Genomic DNA, 23,776 nt, shown 5'->3' with positions numbered 1-23,776 from the left:
CGCAACGTCAAACTGCACCTATAGTTGGTCAATACATCTTTGATCTCCTGCTTCTTATACGTTGCAGTTGTGACTCTATGTAGATAGACATACATATGTCTGCAGCAACAGAACTTATTTTTATTCCCATCAAGAACGGTACCTTTTAAAAGAATTGATTTCCTTGAGTGCTTTCTTCACTTATTCACATTAGCATTCCTTATCAATGCATTTTTCTATTTTAAATATTCATGTTTTGAAGAAGACATTGAATGACTTGAGTATGGCTTTTGTATTCTCCAAACAAGGTGACATCTCTTTGACTCCCTCTGGCCTTTTAAAGTTTCTTCTTGAGCAGAGCAGCAGTGGTAACGTCTTAGAAAACCTGCATTACTCCCTTTTACTCAAGACGCCTCCACTTCACTTTTATTTGACTGTCACTCCAAAGAGAATTTATTAAAGGACTTCTTTACAACTATCATGCAGCTTAAATCTTGTCTTAGGGTGGATCACAGGGTATTTTGTGGAATTTAAAGTCTGAATGGGAAAGACCCACTTTGACACCCATGGATTAGCTAATTTAGCAGACAGTATCCAAAGAAAATCATAGTAATGTCTGTGTTCTGGGGTGCTAATATGGTGTCAGGGGATTTCTTGCTTGTTTTTTGAAACAGATGTCCTATCTTTTACACTAATATTGGGGAGAGGGGAGGCACTGGTACACAATAGTTACTAAAGTATACAACTTATTTTGTAACCATGTAGTTTGTAAACACGAACGCTCAGTAACCTACAGGTTCTCTCCTTCCTCTACTAGCAGAAAGTACAATTAATTCCTTTTTATACTATATTTCATTTTGCTATTAAAGCTTACTACACCATTTCCTCTCTTAGAAGTGAATAGAAATATATTAATCTAATCTACATCTGAACATCCCTGGAAACAAACATACATTCTGTATTCCCATTTCTCATTCATTCTCAATATTTAAATTTGCTACTTAATTAAATTTTCTTAGCTATATTCTGAATTTTCCTCTTTTTTAATTTTGTGAAATTGTACTTCATTTTATAATCTTCGGAGATTAAATCTATCACCATAATGTGGCAATACAGATCCATGACATTCAACTTCTCAGTGCAGATGTCTTCTAAGTCCAATCAGAGCTGCTCCATATGAAATACACATAGCTTTGATTCAACATCCTTGTTTTCATAGGATGATACAAACTAATCTTGTATTGCAAAGGTACTGCAAAAATTCTGTGGATGTGTTTCATATGCTGACCAGTGAGAAATTATATAACACCTGTATTAAGCTATAGCCCTCGATAAATTGACCTTGCCAGTGAAGCTGGGAAAGGAACAACCCTACTCCTGCAGTGCAGTGGAACATCCCCCTGTTACACCATCACATCTTTCTATGAGGTCACACTGTAAATGCAATCAGTAAAACTCATCCAACCAAAAAAAAAAAAATAGCACATTTCAGAGAATGTAAGCAAGCAGCATATGAAAATAGAAGAAAGAAGGTTTGGAAGTCTAAATTAGACTGGTTTCCAGGGCTATGATGACATCAGGCTACCGCTAAGCAATGCTCGAAAAAGATCAATACATAGTAAAACTAACAGGATTAAAATCAGGTCTCTGCTATGTTTGTACAGTGTGGTGATAACTGTATTATGTAAATAGTCAGCAAAGAGCACTGACAAAAAAGAAATCTTCTTGCCTTTCTTTCCTTCCACCTACACAACTAACAGGATTTCTTCATGCTTCTGAAAATACTATCTGGGGAAGAAGCTGCCTGTAGTCCCACCCTCTCTTGCACCAGTACATAGTATCTATTTAAAACTAAATGGGTCCTGAGATCACCCAGCTGGGGTTGTGTGTTAGCTGGCAGGGGCAGGCTTCCCTTCTTCCCATACCCTCCTGCCTTCAACATCTCTAAAGTATGCATAATGGGTCCTACAACCAGCCAGATTTTGTCTCCTCCTTCAGCATTCATACTCCTTTTGATAATTCTGCTACAATTCTTGGCAACAGTTATGGAATAACTGTATATACTTCAGTGGATAGACAAAAGAAACAAAATTAGGACAAGACTGAAAAAATACAAAACTAGAAGTACTTTAGACTTATCTTTCATACTTGAAAAAATATTTCAGAACCCCAAACTGTTTGATGAAATTTTGAAGTCTCACTTGTATAAAACTTGCACTTCCTTTCACTTACTGCAAAAGGAACATCTGCTACAAAATGCAATTAAAATTTTACCCCTTCAGAAAGACTCTCATATATTTCAAACCTGAGTACATTTAACGTTCTAAAATATACATAAACCCCAACATTCTTTTAATCATATAAATTCTAACGAGAAGCAGGAAATACACTGATTTATATATAGTTTTATTAATGACTCTTACTCAGAGTTACTTTACTTATTTTACTCATTACAGATATTTGAATCCTGAGCATTACTGAAATTATTCTAATAGTATAAACTAGCATTTATGTCCTAGGCAATCAGTTCATCTGAACAAAAATATAAGCTCCAGTCCTTAAAAGACCATTCCATAGGCAGCCTCCACTACCATACTTTGACCTTTCAGGAGAATGTAATGCACATTTATGTTATAGAACCGGTATGTAATATGAAAGACAATTAAAAAATATATATCTATGAAAACCAAACATTTTAAGCCTTGCTATCAGAGTATTTACTATGTAGAGACTGTGGCTTTCATTTTACAAGAATAAAGGTATTTTTAAAATAGATGTATGTAAAAATAAACACTTCAGTGTGTCAACATAATAGCAGTAAAAGCCAAGAATTGCATTGACTTGCCTGCAGGGAGATATTCTCAAAAAAACCTGGAAATCATAAGGCTGATGACCAGTGCATACGATTGAAGGCCCATCAGGATGGTTATTTGTATCTATAAAATCAGCCTGGGTTTCGGCACATTTATCAGTAAATCCTTTTTTGAAAGACATTCAAAACAAGGGTATTATGGTAATATAGCAGCCTGTTAAACCTATTATCTCAGCTGTACATGCAACAAATATCCTGTGATATTTTTATGCTACAAAAAGTGTTTAAGTAAATATCTCTTTCAAGAAATTTTTTTATAAGCCATACACATCTGCAACTGAGCCAAGCAAGACAGAACAAGATTAAGCTATTGACGCAAAATGATAGAACAATCAAGAAAGAGCTGTTGAGAGAGGGCTTTTATAAGACAGAGAAGGAACATTATAATAGAGAAGTTTAAGAACTGTTGTTGTACCGTCAGTACAGACAAGCTATTTTAACAGCAGCTGTGAAATTTAATAATTAACATTAAAAAACATAATACATATCATTTCATATACAGTCCTGTATTATAACATTGCAAATCAGGCCTCTAGGAAATGGGCTCTGTAATGGAAATGTATGACAAATACTAACACTGAATCAAGAGGATAACGTCAGTAGGAACATGGAGGGTTTAGAGGAGGTATGTTTTCTGCATATAGGTCTGATGAACAAAGAGAACATCAGGACATGAAGCAACTACTGGAGATAAGATACTTTGAGTAACCTGTTAGAGGATTTAGATAGCAACAGGTCTTTCTGGAAGGTGCATTTTTGTAGGTGGCAGTCACATTACACAGCTGTTAGCAAAGGCTGTTTTTCTTCATCTAAACTTCATTTTCTTTGTGACACCAGAAATGCTACATGCCCATATTATATCTGTATGGATAAGGTGACACAGATACCACTTTACCTCTTTATTTCAAGAACAGTAAAGGTATTTTATGTTCAGGATTTATTACCTCAAAAACCCCTTCAGTTTCCAGCTTGAACTTTTGGATAATCAAGTAATTTCCCTATAACTGAGAGGATGATCATCTTCATAACAGGGAAACAGCAGAATTAAAAAAGCATCGGTCAAGCTGTTCTAAAATCACCCATGATTTGTTAACATCTTAGAATTTTGCATGCAAGGTAAACTGAAAAGGCACCTCACAAAAGCCCTCTGTGAAGAACGGATTGTAATTTCTGGAAAATCTTCAGATTAAGTTGAATTTGCAACTGACTGAAGTCATGCTATTTGTAAAATCTCCAGTCAAAGTAGTTCTCAACTAAATCTCTGACTAATCACTCACAGTTACATTCCAGTGAAGCTACATTCTATCAGCTTTGGAGCAAAAAAAAACTAAAACCATGGGACAGAACTGTTTCAGCAAAATTCTAACTGCATAAATGTTAAACTCAGAATATTTATGAATCTTTCTGCCTCTGGTGCAAAATTGAAAGCCAATTTATGTGACCTAACTTTAAAGTCAATAAATAACAATTTTTAAAAATGAGAGAAAAGCGAAGAAAAACCCCAGCATTCTTTTAAGGCAAAATGCCTGGGCAAAGAGTTAAGATAGCTGGCAACAGAGTGGAAAAATACTAGCAGTCTACCATATGCATGACCTACAAGTTCAATACATAATTATTTTGGTGAGCCAATGCTTAATCTTATATCCCATGTTCATTTTACTGGATATCTTCACCTTACTTGACATTTTGCAGGGACTGTTACCAATTTGTGTCAACTAAAGAAAGTGATACAACGGTGACAGTACAGGTTAGAGATTAATTCTCCATTAGATTATGTATTTCTAAAAATATTGATCATTTTTTCTCTTTTTGGGTACTTATACATTGATCAGGGACTTCACAATCTTTTCAGCCAAACAAAACAAATTAACCTTTTGAAACCTTTCTAAATGCTGTAAGCCTCAGTCTGGATTTGTATATAGCAATGACAGCCAGATGCTCTGCAGAACACTGCCTCCAGGACATTTTAGGCACAACCATGCTGTATTTACTGTTTGTCAGCCTTTCATTTTATTTTTTTAACATATCTCTAACATCCTTTATTAACCTTTCCCATTTCCAATTCATTTTGATTGTTTTCCTTTTTCCATCTATGACTTGTTGTGGTTTTTATTTATTTCTAATTACTGCTTTCATTTGATCTTTGAAGAACAACAAAGGCACAATGAAAGCTGCTATTAGAACCATCCCTCTCTGTATCACTGCCAGAAGAATTCATACTATTGGACTACACCTAATACTAAAAGGCATTGCAAAAATTATTCTACTCTGCTAAGTCCAATGACATCTTTAGCCAGTATTATCAGGGCACTACTGCAAAAGCATTTACACCAGTGGAATTCCAACTGATTTTGGCAAATATTAATGGAAAAAACCCTCACTGCAGTGGGAAGGCTGAGATTGCTAGAAATATTGCTAGCTTTGGCAGGACACAGCTGAAGCAAAGCTCATTGTCGGCTGATATGACACTACCATGCCATGTTGCCAGGGAAACAGCAGCAGAACAGAAGGTTGTTAAACTGGAGAGGTTCTAAAAAAAAGAAATTAAAACGAAAAATGCTCAGGACCAGGCTGACCTGAAGGAAGTCTATCTGCCATCATGTTATTCTACAGAAATAGTCATAACCTTCCTTCCCATAACTGATGGGCTGAAGGATTCTTGCTTCTGAAGATGCTACTTCCATTACATGGATTTGGTGATAAATTGTGTGCAACTATTATCACTTACTTTATTTCGACTGATGATCCTTGTGTACTGTGAAGCGTCTGTGCCCATCACAGGGGGTTGGAATGGATGATCTTTAGGTCCTTTCCAACCCAAACCATTCTGTGATTCAACATTACGGTTGGGTGATAGTTACTTTTTGTAAAGAAAAATATGACCAATCAATAAATAATGAGGTAAAGTACACAAAGGATGACTGCATGTGTGCTTTTTAAGTTTTTTCAATCAGTTTAATAGTGGTAATAAAGGACAGTATCAAGACCAAATATCTAAAAACCAAGTGACAGGAGTTAGAGAACTGAGTTAATTGGAGTAGAGGAGTTATTCGTTGCCTGCTAATTTTGAAGTATAATCAGGGGACACTGTCATTAGTTGACAGGCTCAAAATTCAACTAACCCTATTAACAGCTTTAAAAAAATGCATTTTGAAACTCAGAAATGTATCCCAAGAAAGAGGTTTATGGATTCAGTCTTGGCAGCAAAAAAAAACAAAAGGAAGAAAATCCATGACATTTGCATATATTGTCTCATCCATTACTCTGCACAAGAAGAAAAAAAAATAGATGAAATAGATAATCTGGAGAGAGAGGAAGAAAATTAAGATATGCAGAAAAAAAAAAACAAAAAAACACTTTCCTACTATTTTATCCCTGCTTCTCAAGATCTGAACTCAGAACTTCCAAGCCAAAAGCTCTATCTTGATATTTAATAGGTCTTGCTATATTTCTTGTATACATTTTTCTATTCCTTCTAAACTTGTGCAGATTTTGTGCATGACACTTTCAGGCAACAGGCTCCATAATCTCACTCTATGTTCTGTGGACCTGCACTGCCTGTACTTCACTCTAAACATGTAAGCTAAAAAAAATCATTCAGTATCCTTGATTCTTAGAAGAGAAAGCAGATAATGATTAGAAATCAGTTCTCTTTATGCCTGTTGTCATTTTATTAGCCCACCATATTGCCCTGCCTTATACATCTTATTTTTTTCCTAGAAGAAAATGTCCTCATCTATTATTTGTTATTTTAATGGAAAATATTTTCTATTTTAGGTCATGCTTGCTCTAATTCTAATATATTTTCTTCAAAATGGAAGAAGCAAATGTAGACAGCATTTTGAAAGCAGACATCCTTTGCATTTCATACTGTTCTCTGATTTTTTTTCCTTAGTCTTTTCATAATGTTTCGGGCTTTTTTGACTGCTATTGAACATTGAGTTGATATTTTCAAAGCTGCTACAACTCCAGAATCTCTTTCTGGTATGTGCACTGTATGATAATGAGTAAACAGGATACTCAAATGTCTAACAGTATCTTTAAAGAAATCAAATTTCCCATAAAAGCCTTGTCACACTGCCAGAAAAATGGCAGTTACCCAAGAGCTCTCAGTATTAGACACCATCAGTTTTAGTTAAAAACCTGCTGGAATAGCAACACTGTCAAGCAGGCACCCGACTTCTGTTCAAAAGAACCTACTCTCGAAAAGCCTGTGTAGGAATAGCACATACATCAGAACAAAACAGTGATGATACCATAAGAAGTGTAAGAAATTTTGAGTTCACACAAACAAAAGCACTAACACTACTCATTGTATTACTCTGGCTTTATGGCAGTACCAGCTGCAACTGGAATGCGTACGCAAGTGGCTTATATGCATGTCAATGACTGCAAGGTGACACAGGTCTTAGTAAACACCTGAAAATTTACGCTGCAATAATCTAGGTTAGTTGATTTGCAGTCCTCCTTTCTCTTACTTTCATTTAACTATGAAAATGTTGTTGTTCTTACTGTGTATTGTTATATCTAAGCCTGACATATGCCTTTCAATTCATGACATTAAAGAAAAGCCTCTTTTAATTTTATGTAGCCCAAAGCTTACAGCTCCTAGTAATATGGTAGTACATAATTTTTACAGATACGTAGAAACATATACAGATACGATAATATTTCAGGTAGAGACAGCAGAACACTCTGCCAGCATTTACAATCCCTAGAACATTCCCTGGGTAACCAGGTAGTAGGTTTGTTCAATAAGCTACAGGAGCTAGTAGAACAGGGTAGATAACATGGCAGAATTCCCATGAACCAGTGTGCTGAAGCTCACTTACTGGCAGCCAAATAATAGTGCCTGAACTCTGATGGAGTTTACAAACTCCATCTAGTATATACAGAATTTTTTAAGGAATTACTATGCACAAAACCTCTACATCCTGACTCTTCACCTTTGAATCAGGAGAACTGTGCGCTCTCTTTTCCATGACCAGTGTGTGACAATTATTGGCCAGGCATTTGCAAGTGTTACAGGTACTATATTTACCCATATGCATGTCTGCCAAATTCTTCAGGTTTTATGCTGCTTTTACTCCCTTGTTACATGGAGAACTTCTATAGAGACTAAGCTCCTGGCTATCAAAATTAGTCTGCCTATTGAAAATGGCTGAAAGAGCAGTAAAACAGCAGCAACAAATGCAAGTTACTAAATACATGCAAGTGTATAGGCAGATTCTACATGAATCTGTTTAATGTCCAAGCTTATTTAATACATTAGTTAATGACAGAAAGAGTAACTACATTCACAGAAAACACTGTATTAAAACATACCTTAAACCCCAGGACAAAGATGATAACATAGCAGAATTAGAACTGATTACAACGGTATGTCAAGTCACTCAGGTTTTTCATTTATATAAGTAACTGAATTCAGGGATTCTGCAGGATTGACAGAGATGGGATCCGCTTATGATTATTGGAAAGGAAACTTAAGCAAATTGAGGTTCAAGTTGGGATAATATTTTTGGCATCCACAGAACATTTTCAACGCAAATAATAACACCAAAAAGTTACGCTTGAAAAGGCTTTAGTCCAGACTGAGTGCCACTACAAGAATATTGCTAGTTATGTTTCAGTGGTCAGATATTTGCAGCTGCAAAACTTTATAGCCTAAAAACCCCCCATCCTACCACCTTTCCACCATGTACAACAAATACTTCTATTTTGTTAAGATACAATGTTACTGTCAGACTAGAATGGTCTCCTTTTACTAGTGCTGTCCAATTTAGCTAGAATAGTCTACTAGCATAACCACCAAATGGTTTTGAAAACTAATACAGAGAAAACAATGAATTTAATTGTATTCATGCTGTTCATTCTGAAGTGCTTTGTATAAAAGGTTATCAGTATAAAAATATCCTATAAGGATATTAATATAAAGGGCAGTAGACAGAGTTAATGGTAATTTTTTTAAAAAGATTATATGATCAAGAGGAGTAAAGGCACCAGAACGCCCTGTAACACGCCACAGAACAAGAATGCTCAGTGACCCATGGACAATGTTGACCTAACAGGACAATTCATGTGACTCCTCAGCCCCAAATCTTTCTGAGGTTGCAGCAGCCAACTACCTTGAGCTTTACTTTGTCTTCTAGTTTCACCTCATCTGTCCAGACATGGCATTGTGTACAAAGAGAATGCCTATGCTGCAGCTGTCTGGTAAAGTCAGTCAATCCTGGGAGCACATAAACCTTACCACAAATACACAGTAAAGGCCTTCAGCACATGTCCAGAATTGTCATCTGTAAGAACAGAGGGAGGACACTGACTGGCTGCTGTCACTATCATGCTAGAACACAGTATACATGTACTAGATCCATTATGCAGTAGTAGAAGATGGCAGTGTGGCTGCACTGAGGACCACAAAAGGAGAACGCATTGACCATAGGGAAGTCTTTTTGCTTTATGCAATTGAGAAGTTTCTGTGCTACCACATAAAATAAAACAGTTAAACATAAGTCAGAATATATTAACCTTTTGTTCAAAGTGATAGCAGATACAAGGTTCTTAAATACCACACTGGAAGACATTAGGCAGTAGTGAGAAAGTCAAAAGTATTCAAGCAATGATTAAATATTTATCTAAAAGATTTGCAAGAATATGAATACCTATTTTATAGAACAGAAGTGATAAAAAGATTGAAAACATGTATATTTTTGTAATAATATATATAATTTTTATTAATTTTACCATAATAATAAATTCTTAGAAAAAGTAGAGTTGATCAAAAGCCTCATTTGATTACATTTCTCTAAAAAACAGATTCCTTATTAGTAATATTGAGAGCTCTTCCAATTATTTTTCTATGATAAATCATATTTCTATTCTTCTGCTCATAAAACATCAGTAGTAGGTCAGACTGAACAGCAACTTTTTAATGTCATTTGGGAATATTTTAAACAATGGAAGCTGATGAGAGCACCTCCTGCTCCTCTGCTGCCTCCTTACACTGGAAGAATTGTCCACCAACTCCTACTTCTCCTGCTACCTTTAATCAGATTTTTGTTCAGGACAAGCCTTCCCCTCTGGGACAGAAGAAAGCCACAGCAGCCTAGTTCCTTTCAGAAAGCCTCTGTCAAAAATCTTTTTTCCAGAGTAAAATGGTTTCAGCATCCAAATTAATATCCTGCATACTTACTCATGCCTAAAAAAAACCCAATACAAAACCACACCAAACCAAAACCCACACCACCACATCAAAACTGACAACCAACGAACTCAGAATTAGCAACTTCAGAAGGCATGACTTCCATTTGCAAGAACCGTATTTATTCCTGCTATAGATTTTTTCATGTGTCTGCATATTCTAGTCTAAGTTACTAGTTTCACCCAGTTTTTTGATCTATGCATGCATCAGACTATCAACAAAAGCTATTCTTCAAAACTATGTTAAACATGAACACAAGTAATAAGATGTTAGTAGCAACACCTTCAAGATTATTAAGTATTTGCTCTTTACTTCGTAATGCTTTTCAAAAGCTGGTACCTAATATTTTTAGATTTCATTCATGATTTTGCTTGCTGTACTACTGAACTGTTTTGGCTTTCCTTTGTTACTAATCCTGTCAAACCTCACAAGGCTTTGGGTATTCAAGACCACTTTCTATTTCCTCATTTCATGCCACACAACTTTCTTCACTAAAGCTTGTCAAATGCTTTACAAGTTCTTCTGTTACCAATGTCCAAGCTAGATGGTTTTAGTGAGTGAATGTTATGAAAGAGATCTGTTCACTAGTTAGGAATAATGATGAGTGGTATGGCATTTCAGGAGTAAAATTTCAGATCAACCTTTCGTTTTCCTACTCTCTAAATGTAAAGCAGCAACTCCACCAAATAACAGCAACCAGAAAAATTCATAAAATCATAGAATAGTTAGGGTTGAAAAGGACCTTAAGATCATCTAGTTCCAACCCCAATGCCATGGGCAGGGACACCTCACACTAAAGCATGCCATGCAAGGTTTCATCCAACCTGGCCTCCATTTCAGAATGCAGTGTCTTTCTATATTCACAGGTAGAAGAACTATGTCAGATGTCTCTCAATACACAGAAAAAAATATGCAATGGGAATAAATACTAAGGAAGTGTTCTAACATCCTGGAGGGGTTTTGGATTGCTATCCCAAAGCTCAAATGTATGCCAAATTATACCTGTTATTAGGAATGAGAGTGGATTATAGAAGAAAATATTACATTGTACAGTAATGGTCTTATATACACACAGTGTTCTTAAAGAGTTATTTTCAACTTTGTATTGAATGACACAGGTAGTTGTTCCCCTGAAGTTTAAACTTCTAAATGTCCAAGCAGCATATTTTCTAAAAGGCTAGGCCAAACTTGTCATGTATGCATCACAGCCCTAAAAGTTTATGGTATTCCTTACTGTTAAAGGCATTCTACAAGGACAAATACAGAATTTGTTTTCAAGTAACTGATTTTCAATACAGTCATCAAAAGAGTTTCATATAAAGATGACAATTTCTTATAAGGGAACGTCATCTTGCTTTGGTCTATTCCCCTTCTATGTGTGGATATCCGTATCAGAAGCATAAAAAACTAAATCTTCAGACCTGAGGTAATATCTAAATTGGGAGTTGATTGATCATTTTATGTATACTTATTATTTTACTGCTTTTTACATATTTTAGAAGATATATACTTGGGTACAAGCCTTAAGGCTGGAATCTTGATAGATCACCATTTAAAGTTAAACTTTGGTAAGGGAATATATATTTTACATTCTTAAGTGAAAAAAAACCCAGGCTAGAATTCCATTTGCAGAGCTGAAAGACTGCACACATGAATGCTGAAGTCATCCAGGCTTTGCTCCCACACAAACTTCACTATGAAATACAATTAAATGGAAAGCCTTCATAAAAAATGAGAGCACCTGAACGGTTTAGGTCAATCTTTTCTGCAGATTCCCAAGAGGCTTATTTTGTCTGCTGCCATGTTTTATTTCCAGTGGTAACTCCAGGTGGTAAAAGGGCTATATATTACATGTAGCACAATTCCCCCTCTGTTCTGGCTGTTAGTATTGCAGAACAACAGTCGCATGCCAGGAAGGAGTTTAAATAGTCTCAAAAAGCTGAAGCATCAGGAAAGGCAAATAAGCTCCTTAACAATTTGTTTATTCAATAAAAAAAATCCTGGCAGAAACAGGATTTCTGTTCAGAATTCATACAGTTAACATGTGAAAAAGAGCTTTCCAGGTAAATAATTGAGATTCCATTGTGACCCCAAAGCTTTGCATGAGGCCTGCTGAAGTCTGAACTATTTTTGATTTTTCATCTGCACCTTCCTTCTAACAAGTTACTCCACTAAAAAAAGCCTCAGAACTTCCACAGGTTTTGTTTTTCCTTTCACTGTTAATAACGGCTAGAAAAAAGTAGAAAAGTTTTCTAAATCTGAGTCACCTGCAAGTAGCATTCACATTGATAAAGTTACTGAACTAGTAGTATTTTTAGAAAAAGCAGACATACCACCTTTGCTTCGTATCTCCTGCACCATGTGAATCTGTTACAACTACTGACCTCAGGAACTCTGTCTTACATCCACGTTTAATTCATTTCATTGCTTCATTATTTTATCTCTGAAGACCCTTTCTAATGGTCTAGAACCCTGTTGCAGCTAAACACTGTAGAAGAAAATTGAAAACTATGCATCAGGATGTGTAGCAGGTATGAAACACCAAACTGCATGCATACAGATGGGGGACTTGCAAAGAAACTGCAAGACTCCTTTTCAGGGTGAAAGGCAGGAGTACTAACATGAGAGTACAGATTATTTAACATTCTCTAGCACACTGTCATGGTTTGAGCAGTGGCAGTCATTTTTTCTCCTTCTTGTAGCTGGTGCAGTGCTGTGTTTTGACTTCTGGGCTGGGAACAGTTGCTTGATAGCGAGCATGTTTTGGGGGTGTTTTTATTCGGGGCCTTTTCTGAGCACGTGGTCTGCCGGGGAGGAGGGGAGTCCGGGAGGAAGGAGAGACAGGACACCTGACCCAGGCTAGCCAATGAGGTATTCCATACCATAGCACGTGATGCCCAGGATGCAACTGGGAGAGAGAGCTGGGGGGGTGGAGCTCTAGAGGGAAATGGAGGAGGGAGCACGCAGTGCTTGGCCGGGCACAGTGGAGTGAGTTATGGGTCGGTGGCTGGTGAGGTGTTGTATTCTTTTTGCTTGTTGTTGGCTTTATCATTATTATTTGTAGTAGTAATGACGGTAGTGATCTATGTTATACCTTAGCAATTAAACCGTTCTTATCTCAGTCCGTGGGGGCTACATTCTTTGGATTTTCCTTCCTGACTCTCCGGGAGTTGGGGGACTTGGTTTAAACCACGACACACACATTCATTTAAGGAGAAATTTAAATCAACATGAGACACTCAGATATTAACAGGAAATTCCTACGTGCAGGATGCAACATGTAAGGAGGGAGGGGAGAAAAAAAAAGAAAAAGATAATTTTACATTATCAAAGGCCAGAGGTGACATCTTAGTACATAACAGAAGACAGAATGGGTCAGTAAGCTGCTAAGAACCGTGAAAACTAAGACAAGCAATTTGATGCAACGGAGAAGAAATCACAATGGGGATATAAAAACCAATGGCAACCTTCTCAGAGTGCTGGTCAGGAATAATGATCTTGCAATAAAGCAGTAGCATTCCAAAGGTATTGTACAAACCAATTTTGCAACTGTGTCACAAGAAGAGGCAGCTGTTACCTAGCTGAGTCATACTAAGTAGGTATGATGCATACAAAGATACAGCTCTATTTATCACATCTTAGGTAGAAGACAATGCATAACACTGTGGAAATGAAAACAGACTCGGATCATATTTGCAGATAACCTTAGATAAGCAAGAAAAATACTGTTACTGAGAATGACGAAAGAAAGCACACAAGGTGGAGGAAAAAAAAGTGAAGAATTATATTTTTCACTATTTTGCTCTTTAGTAAGCAGCTAATTATTGAATAGATAAGTCAAAATACTAGTTTGGCCAGACCTACAAACTGTTAGTGCAGGTGATATTTGCCTCTGTAAATGAAGTTACCCAGAATAAAGCATAGCAGAAGAAAGAAAAAAAAAAAAACAATTAAAAGTCTTCCCTTTTCTCATTTCTTTCTAGGCAGGATAAATTTTAACTTACTTTGTCTCTCAAAATCACAGACAAAGGGAAAAACTGTCCAGGCAACTGGTAATTTGGGCATTATTTTTGTTCTCCTTTCTGTACACTGGTGTCACTACAATAATCTTGCCTTGAACAGACTCCATGAATTAGCTATATTCAGGACCTACCAGTATGCCAAACTGGCTAATTTTTCACTCAATTTTCACCATACTTGCCAATCATTATTTTAATGCATCTTCAGTAAAGACAGAGCTCATGCATAACATTTATCCATTTCTGTCAACAGGAAGCCCAGAAGTTCTCATATTCATACAGACTGTTTGCTCAACTTGCACAGTTTATATATCACCCAGATTCTTACACACTCTGTCAAGTGGCAAGTTACAACTAGTTTTTAATAGCTGTTTTCGGCATAAAAATTACACCAGGAAGCATTTTAAATTCAGCAATGCTGTTATTCATAGGGCTTTTCTCAGGAGTGGCAGTCTCAGTGTTGCAGTTCAACTGATGTACCTTCTCATAGTTCTGCTGTCAGAGCTGTTTAATGCCATGCTGTGTATTCAGCACACCTGAAACTTGCCATCTCTGTATAGTAAAATTATGGATGTGTGTTTGGATAAAACATAACAGCCAAAGAAAGATGGGCCAAAAGTAACCTGTTCTTTATGATTATACAGCCAGGTTCCCCCTGAAATGCTATTAGTTTTCCCTTTCCTTTTTGTAACATAAGAGGGAGTTGCAGGATGATGACTGTTCTCACCCATCTGTGTTCCAGTTTCTCCACAGGCCATGAGAATATGTGTGCAGAATTTAATTTTATAGATGGGCAAATACTTGACAGTGGTTGCATATACATAGAAGCTGAGGGGTGATAAGAGTCTGAATTTCAATGATGAGTATATTCTATAAGCAGTAGCACCAAGGAACATCAGCTTGTAGAAAAGGGATAAAAAGAGATCATAGGAGCTTAGCCCTCCAGGCTGTTAAAACACTATGTATAAGTGGGCTTCAATGTCACTCTGAAATAACCCAGACATTTAATTCATTTGATTTAAAATATTGGAATCAAAATCAACATCCATAACGATTTTGATTCCAGTATTTAGAATCAAATTTTTATTTTCCATTTGGGCTAATTCTTTCTGATTTTTAAATTTGAAAAGTGTGGCAGGAAAAGTCTAAGGAATTGCAAGAAGCCAAACTAACTCCAAATCAGGGTCTAGATACAAATAATAGATGTTTTTCCTAATATCTCTGAGAATTAACACAAATAATGCTTCTCTTATGTCAAGAGGAGGTTACTAAATAAATCAGCTACAGAAATCTGTTACAATAGGAAGGCACTAATGCCAAAACAAGAATCTCCACGTTAATGAAGCCTAAGTCCATACGTAGGACAATTAATGGTTAAGTAGTTACCATAGTACAGGGAAGAAAATGAAAGTGCAGTGGATAAGCTCTAAAATCACTAAAGAAGATAAGAATAGAGAAATATTATATATGTGATAAGCTCTACTAACAAAAAAAAAAGACCAATTTAAACAGTGCTGACAAGGATTATTGGAAATACCAGATCTTTGCCAAAATCATTTAAGAGAGAATTTCATACTCATGGAATGGCCTCAGACACATGGAGACAATGTTGGAGATAAGATAGAAAGATGCAGACAAAGTCAACAAAGCTACTAAAAAGTTAGGTATTTTTTTTTTCTTAAAATAATTATTTCTGGTCTGATTATTTCTCATGACCCAGTGGTCATGCTGCTTCTCAAAGTTGTCACTTATCTGCCTTCTAATACAAAAAATCTTTGTAACAGATTCAGTACTCATAATATATATTTCATTTGCAGTAAAAATCAAGTATTTTGGAAGAGTTTTATCAAAAATCAGCTTAGGTGAATGTTCTTGACTATAAGTGTTTTTTTCCCTTAAAGAATCATAGAAAGAAAACACAAAAGGGATTCAAGCATTTAAGACAAGCTTGTAAAACGTAAGGAATATTTTTGGAAATGATTTTGTAGTCTAATTGCATCTCAAACTTATCACTTAGCTCCCTCTTAATAAGAAAACTCTTTGTAAAAACTGTATTAGCAACCAAAAATACTGACAAAGGAATTAGAAGCGAAGATGAGTTGAAATGATTTCACATCTCTGTACCAGTAGCAATAACAGATTGTATAAAGTGACACATGAAGAACTCCCTTCCTACATGCATGAGATGTGGACAGAATTGCTTCATTTGCTTTCTTCAGTGATGATCCAGTCTTATGCTGGTTTGGAGGGTAGGAGTTGCAGAAGGACATCCTAACATCTTACTCCAACACTACTATGCAAACTGAAAAATATGATGGAAGTATCACCTATAAAAGTCTTTTCTTTAGCCACTCCCATTTCAACGAGTTTCACCACCTCAATTGCTGTCAGTCCCAGTCACCAGAACTGTGGAATACCCTGGGTCAACTGACGTCTTAATCTGCACCACAATCCTAGGATAAATTATACTGCATAAACAGCAGATTAGATAGAAGGCACTGAAGTTGCTTCAGGTACTGATATAGTTCACCTTGCCTCAGGGATCTGGTAAAAGGCATGTGTTACATAAAATGCGAGTAATTTCTGAGAGGATTTCACATTTAGCCACTGAAGCCCTTCCAGCCATTATCAAAACCAAGACCACCCATTTGCCATCTTTAAAGAGCACAGAAACTCTCAAGAAACAACTTTTAGAAATAAAATCAAGTATGCAACTAGTCCTGTACAAAATTAATGTAAAACAACTGATGGTATGGAAAGGAGTACAAGAAAAGTAGAAGCACTTTAAGGTTAACTTTCTGATTTTACAATATAGATTAATTCTTCCTGAAAAGCAGCTGTTTTCAAACATAAATACAGCACGTTTAGGAACCTCTGGATGACAGAATCATTAAGTGTTCCTACCCACAAACCTCTCTCTTAAGCATCACGTTTTATATAAAGCTGTCAAAAAAATAAGTTCAAATGAAACCCTTTAAAGGTTAACTCAGGCAACCTAAATGTGATAGCAAATACATGGTTCCATATGCCTTAATGTTCATGTGTTTTTCCGTAGTTACTGTATTTGTGTGCTGTGAAAAGCAGAAGTTAATAGAATTAAAGGGGATTAAACAGGAATAGTTATTCACTGCACCAGACAAACCAGCCATATCAACAAAGTCAGAAAAAAATTAAATTTAAAATTTCCATATACATTAAAAACTTTTTTTTTAATTAATTTAATCCCAGATTCTTGTTGAAGATCCTAGGGAAATAAATGGGGAGAAAACTGTTACTTAATACTATTTTAGCTTAAAAATTTCCCAAGACTCACAAAACATGGTGTCCAAATACCTTTGTACAGCAGGATGTTACTACTGTCTACACAGTAGTAACACTCGTAATCACTACACATACTAAGTGATGTTTGGAACAACAGTAACCAGTTAAACATTTAGGAAAAAGGCACACACACCCCCACCAAAAATACTGCAGTCATGTGAAGAGCACCTCCATTTCCCGAAAGTATCATTAATCATATAAATCTGTCCAGTGGAAAAAATTATCCAAATAAAGGAGTCTTAGTTTCTGGCTTTTTGCTATAGACTGGGGGTGAGGCAAAGGAAATCACATTTGGGGCTAAGAACTTCAGTATTACTGCCTTGGGAGACTAGGAAGGTGGAGGGAAAAGAGGCCAAACACTGAGGAGGAAGAAAGGAAGAGAAGACAAGAGAATAAGGAGCAGAAGGTGCGCTTACTGTTTGGTTATCTTCATACAGCTTCAAGTCATATCCACTCAGCTCCACACAGAAAATTATTGCTGTAACCCCCTCAAAACAGTGGATCCATTTTTTGCGTTCAGATCTCTGTCCACCCACATCCACCATTTTGAAAGTCAGCTCTTTGAAGGTGAACTTATTTTCTACAATCCCTGTGGTCATGTCCCGAGAACGAAGAATATCTTCCACTGTAGGGATGTAGTCCAGTGCTGCAATCCTTTCTAGGTCATTTAAGTAGTATGCAGCATTATCCTCTAGGTGGTACTCGTTGGAGCGGCAAAAACACTCCTGCACACCAGGGTCTGCCCAGAGCCGTTTCATGACTCCCAGGAGCTCAGGGGTAATCTCACCTTTGCTCTCAGCTGGGCCTGTCAGGGCAAAAAGCTGTACAGCATCATATGCTCTGTCAGGATTGTGAAACTCTATCTTAAGGGTGGCTAGAGCCCGAATAATACGTGTGAGAGAGTCAATTGCATTATAGATAATCAGAGGTTTGTATTCCTTACAGGCCTCCAAGTTAAAGCCACCACTATGAATGATTTTCATCTGCTTTACAATAGTGCTCTTCCCAGAATTGCTGGTACCCAGGAGTAGGAGCTTAATCTCTCTTCGCTGTCGCTGACTTTCAGAGCGCAGGTGGCGGTCAATCCTACGGGACCGCCGCGCTGCCTCTTTCTCCTCAGAGCTTTGCCGACATCCCATGGTATAGCAGGTGGTTACAGAGGGGGAGGCTTGGAGATTGTCTCACTCTGTTTGTATCTCAGAAAAAGATCTGCGGTGTCTTTCACTTCCCGTGCCAGGTACACCTTGAACAAGAAAAAAAAGTTGCTCTCCAATACCTGATGGTCCGAGATGCCTGTACCACCTAATTCAGTCCCAGCAGGGGTGCAAACCCATGTAGATATGCAACCACAGAAATAGTCTCTTCAGCAGATCTCATGGCACTCCCCTTTCCAGCGTATAAACAGTGGCACATTCCTGTTACTGAAGGCACACTTCCCTTTGCCACTGTTTGTCTAGATCCATGAAATACTCTTTTCTGTTCTGCATAATTATTTTGCTGCCTTCTGTCCAAAGGTAAGGAGCTGCACTTGTCTTTTAATTGTATTTTCCGGTTGCTGTGGTGATGCTGCTAGATAAAGCTGAAGTTCTTTTCAATGGCGCTGTACTTGTTTTGTTTCTCTTCCCCCACTTCTTCAGCTGATCCAGTTCAGCTCTGTAAATCAGTGCTTTCCACCTGCCAAACAATGAGAAAAGAAATGAATGAAATGAGAGACTCTGCTTCCTTGCTGTGAACCACTCACTTTCTCCTAGACTTCTAAGCCTTTTAGTATCCCAACAATGGATCAGAAAATACAGATGAAAAAATATGTAAAGAAAAGCAAAAATCTAAAACCATAGCAAAAACGTAGGGACAGCTGAAGCTTGCAGACCTAAGAAAATGTGGTTTCTGAACAACAGTGAATCAAATCTCCTTTTCAGCCTTCTGAGTTTTATTATCTAAACCTACATGAAAACAAACAGTGCTGAGCTGTGCCCCAATTTCTCCCTCAACAAGAGCTTATGGCAGTGCTTTTCCTGCACAGTCCTGTTCTGACTGGTTTTCCTGAAGTAGAAAATGAAACAGACTCACAACTTCTTTCCCCAGTCTATTTATGTCAGTATCTTGTACTCAGACAGATGTCCTCCTGAGTTTTCTTTCATCTGTTCTGAATGCATGGAACGTTTAAATAACTAAATTAGGAAGAAAAAGGAGGTGATCAACTTTGCTTCATGATTTTGCAAAAGACAGAATTACTCATCTTTGCAGAACACAGTAACAGATCATCTTTCCCTTTGGAGACCAGTACTGTTCGATGTAGTACGTGCATCCTGCTTAATCAATAATGTGATGCACTAACACAACAAACTTTGTAAGCTTCCTTCCATAGCCAACCTAAGTATTATTAAGGTTCTTCGCTTCCATTTTTTAAACAGGAAATTCTGAGGTACAGTAAAAGTGAATAGTGACTGTAAGTACTATACTTACTATATATGTTTACTAGAAGTATAAGTGAATAGTGTTTCATACAAAAAGTACATGAAATGCTATGCCAAGCAAGAGCTGACAACTTTGCAGTGACTGTTAGAGCAATTAGTCTTTCCCAAATTAGGGGTTAAGTCTCCTATTTGGAATGCTACAGAAGGCAACAGCAGGAAGCAGTTACCTCTCACAGAGGGAAAACACATTACTAACAGCTGATTGGTGATAACTTGCCTCTCTCCTAGGAAGGGCTTACTGCTCCCATTAAGCTTCGAGCACAGTGGGCAGCAGAATCACAAATGTCATGGCTTCCACATTGTAAGCTGGCCCCAGCCCACTTTTGCACTTATCTTGCTGTCTGCTTACTTGTGCCTAGGGGGTTTTCAGTGAGTATTTTTATAAACTCAACTGCACGCCACCAAGATACTCTCAGAGATAAGGTTGAGTTCAGAGCCTACTACAGAAATAGAAATTCTACTAGATTTTAATAAGACTGAATCTTCCAGATTTTAGTTTCAAAGTTGCTGTAGAAGTCTTTAGAAGTTTTCTTACATGAACTTCTTAGCATTTCAGTGTAGATGTCACAAAGCATTAAAATACATATTGAAGAGGATGATTCCACACTAGTAGGAAAGGGACAAAATGATCCAAGCCAGATATTGAACAGAAGCTTTTGTGAGAAAAGAAACTGAACTACAGCTACTGACAACCTCATATACATTGCTTTCTTTCTTTCTTAAGCATCACAGCAGAAGTTTTAGTGAACAAAAGACACCTCAGCACTCCAAAACACTAATCTGTAATTATATATTTTAAACACAGCACTGGATTTACCAATACGTATTTTTCCTTTCTCCACATCACCTACATCATAGAATATGAGTCACTTACACAGATATACAGCAGGACATGGTGGTTCTCATTCTTTCTTGGCCACACTGCTTTGGTTGAAAAATATGAACTTACGTTTACCTGACTTCTATTTTAATGTGGAACATATTTATAAATGCATATACACTTATTAGTAAATGTTTTGTAAGATACTGTTTTACTATTGAGAATCTCAACTCTTGCTTTTTGTCTTGCCAAAAACCCTTATCAGCCAGGGATTTCAGCAAGATCTTGCCTTGTCCTCCCAGTAGTTGTCACTATAGTAGAAATTAATTATAGTAGTAATTAATTATGTCAAATAATAGTTCTAGCTAACTTTTAAGTACAGTTAACTGAGATACAGCACAGCATAAAGAATTCAAGACAGGAGCTTCTCACATATAGATAAGGAAGATTACATCAGTTGCAGTACTGAAGGTAGTTTAAATGGTTAAAAAAAGGATAAACCTAACTTTGTGAGTTCCAATCTCACATTTACAAGAAAAAAAGCATTCTTAGAACATTTATTTGGGAGGGTAATAAATTATATATCTAGGATTTCATTCCTGAGGTAGTAGAAACAAGTGTAATGATCTCAATCTTTACTGTTTTGCAAGAGGTATTACTATTCTTCTGTTATGCATGTATTCTTCATCACAGTGGGCTATCCTAATCTTAGTTGCTATACTTTGTATAGCTCTGTCTCTGAACATGCTTAAAAACACTTACAGACCACTTCTAATTTATGATTGTCTGACAAGTAGAAAGGTAGAGTCTATCCATCTGCTTTCAAATCCAAGTCCCCACTGTTATGCATCTGTGGGATCTACAGTTCTGTAACAGCATCTTGGTATTAGGCAGGTTCTTGCTATACACTGGATCCCTTTTCAGCAGTTTTCAGTATCTAAATGTCAAGGTATCTGGGAACATGAAATGGGCACGTATGGAAGGACAAACAGTTTTAGCAATCACTGTTAATCCCTTAACATCAGAGAAAAAGGACAGAGTCAATGGATGACAGTTCTACATACTCATTCCTAAAGTTTACTGGGATGTTAGCCTGGGACAGTTGAACTTGCAATCACTCACCCTGAGATACTTTTACTGATTCTATATCTATCTTTAAACCCCTTCCTAACTCTAATCCTGCTTAGGGGAGATACACAGCTGAACCAATGTAGACCTGGATACATGACTACCACACTGAGTCAGTGTAGGTCAGGGCTGGTGCCAGTACACTGAGAAGATTTTAGTTAGAATAAGTATTTTAGTTAGATATTAAGTATTTAGTTAGATTTTTAGTATTTTAGTTAGAATAAGATAAATAGATGATTGTTGCAAACAACTGCAAAATTCCACAACTGGAACTCTGACCACAAAAAGGTGGTAAAAAAAATCAGGATATGAAGTATATTTATATACTTGGATATCCCACTCATTCTTGTCTTTCCTTAGAGTCCCAGAACACTGTTAACATATGCATTTTTAGCACAGCAGCTTTTACTCAGTTCTGAAGATCTCCTGTACAGTATTTCAACTTCCCATCTTCTTTCTTGCTCCTATTTAAACCCTCCTTCTCACTATATTCTTTGAATGTCCATGCTCCAACTCCTGCCTGTAAAGCCACCCCAAATCCACAAGCGTGAAGTCAATTAACTAGAACAGGACTTCTGCAGTGACCAATTCCAAAAACTAACCACAACAGTATTACCTTCAGTTGTTCTGAACTAGTTACCCAGTCAGTACATCAAGTCACCTCTATATGGCAGTATGTAGTGCTTATCTGTTGTCTTTGCCAGTATGGACCACAATGTATGAACAGGCTTGTAATGTAAGTACTTTGGATACCTAAAATACAAAAATGTCTGCATCCTTTGCCTCAAATGCTAATACCTTGTCTAAAATTCTACAAGAAGAGTCTTAATAGCAGCTATATTTATCTTTTTGCACATCAGAAGGACATTAGCACATGAAGAACAGATTAATCAGCAGAAAGTTAAAATAACAGTATATACTTTAATAGAAGGGTAATCAGCACAGATTTAATACATCAAAGATGTGGGAAAGAAAACCCTCCAAAATGAGGAGTTATGCCTTCTTCAAATAACGGGCTTTTTCCAGTGGTCACAGAATATGAAAAATAAAAGTTGAGGAAGCTGTTTCTTACTGAGTAGCTTTCCAACCACACAGAGAGAATGGAATTACTATATCAGATATCAGGCCAAATTCTTGTTTTCATTAATCATGTTTATTCTCACATGTTCAGAACATTTAAGTCCTCATCATTATCTAATGACATGACATTCACTGTCATGACATTAAGACCCGGTTGAATTCTTTGTGACATTTTCTATGCATGTCTGTGATTAAAGATGAACAATTTTGCATGCAGCACATACGGGACTCCCCCTCCTCTCTTTAGTCAAGCTTCATCTGGGGAAAACAAAAAGGCTTACTAGATACAAGCAGCAAGAGGATACATTTTCCTCCCAAAATGCATCAGCAGTCCTGATAAATCTGGAGATTTTATGCCCATATAAATAGAATTTTTATTAAACTTTCTGTTATTGGCCTCAACAATCACTTATGACAGTTTGGTAGAAAGACACTTTCAAGAAAAAATAACTCTTTTCAGACCACTTGTACACTGTGTTTTGCTTCCTACTGCACATTTCCACAGATATTTAGGTGGATCATTCACATCCCACAGTGGTTTACCTATCTATTATTCTGCTTGTCATTCATTCCTATTGCATATTTTTATAACATATTTGGATATCACTATTTCAAGTGGGAATACAATGGAGCAATTATATTATTGCTTTGTAAAGCAGAGTAAGAGATACTTTTCCCAATAGTTCACGACATTTATTTAAGTTTTTCCACATACACTAAGTAGCATCTTCCAAATTCACAGTCACTGCTTTTTAAAGTTAAGAAAAAGGATAATTTTATGGAGCCAGGACAGTAATGCAGTAGCAGTAACATATTTTCTATAGATAAACTTCTTCTCATCAGGTTTACTTTTCCTTGGAACATACTCGGAAAACAAGG

At 36.8% G+C, this 23,776-nt stretch overlaps 2 protein-coding genes across 2 annotated transcripts in view; one reads left to right on the top strand and one right to left on the bottom strand.

Annotated features, from left to right (window-relative positions):
• Positions 1-18,682, bottom strand: part of GNAZ (G protein subunit alpha z) — a 34,262-nt gene extending 15,580 nt beyond the window's left edge. Inside the window, exon 1 of the mRNA XM_005147789.3 lies at positions 17,809-18,682. Within this exon, the coding sequence (XP_005147846.1) occupies positions 17,809-18,531 (723 nt within the window). The 5' untranslated portion in view covers positions 18,532-18,682. The remainder of the gene's footprint in view (positions 1-17,808) is intronic.
• The window catches only part of RSPH14 (radial spoke head 14 homolog), an 83,635-nt gene that overhangs the window by 25,232 nt on the left and 34,627 nt on the right, over positions 1-23,776 (top strand). The window lies entirely within an intron of this gene.

Source organism: Melopsittacus undulatus, chromosome 12 (genome assembly GCF_012275295.1).
Source record: "Melopsittacus undulatus isolate bMelUnd1 chromosome 12, bMelUnd1.mat.Z, whole genome shotgun sequence".
NCBI lineage: Eukaryota > Metazoa > Chordata > Aves > Psittaciformes > Psittaculidae > Melopsittacus > Melopsittacus undulatus.
Note: the sequence above shows the minus strand (reverse complement) of the source record. Positions and strands in the feature narration are given on the sequence as shown.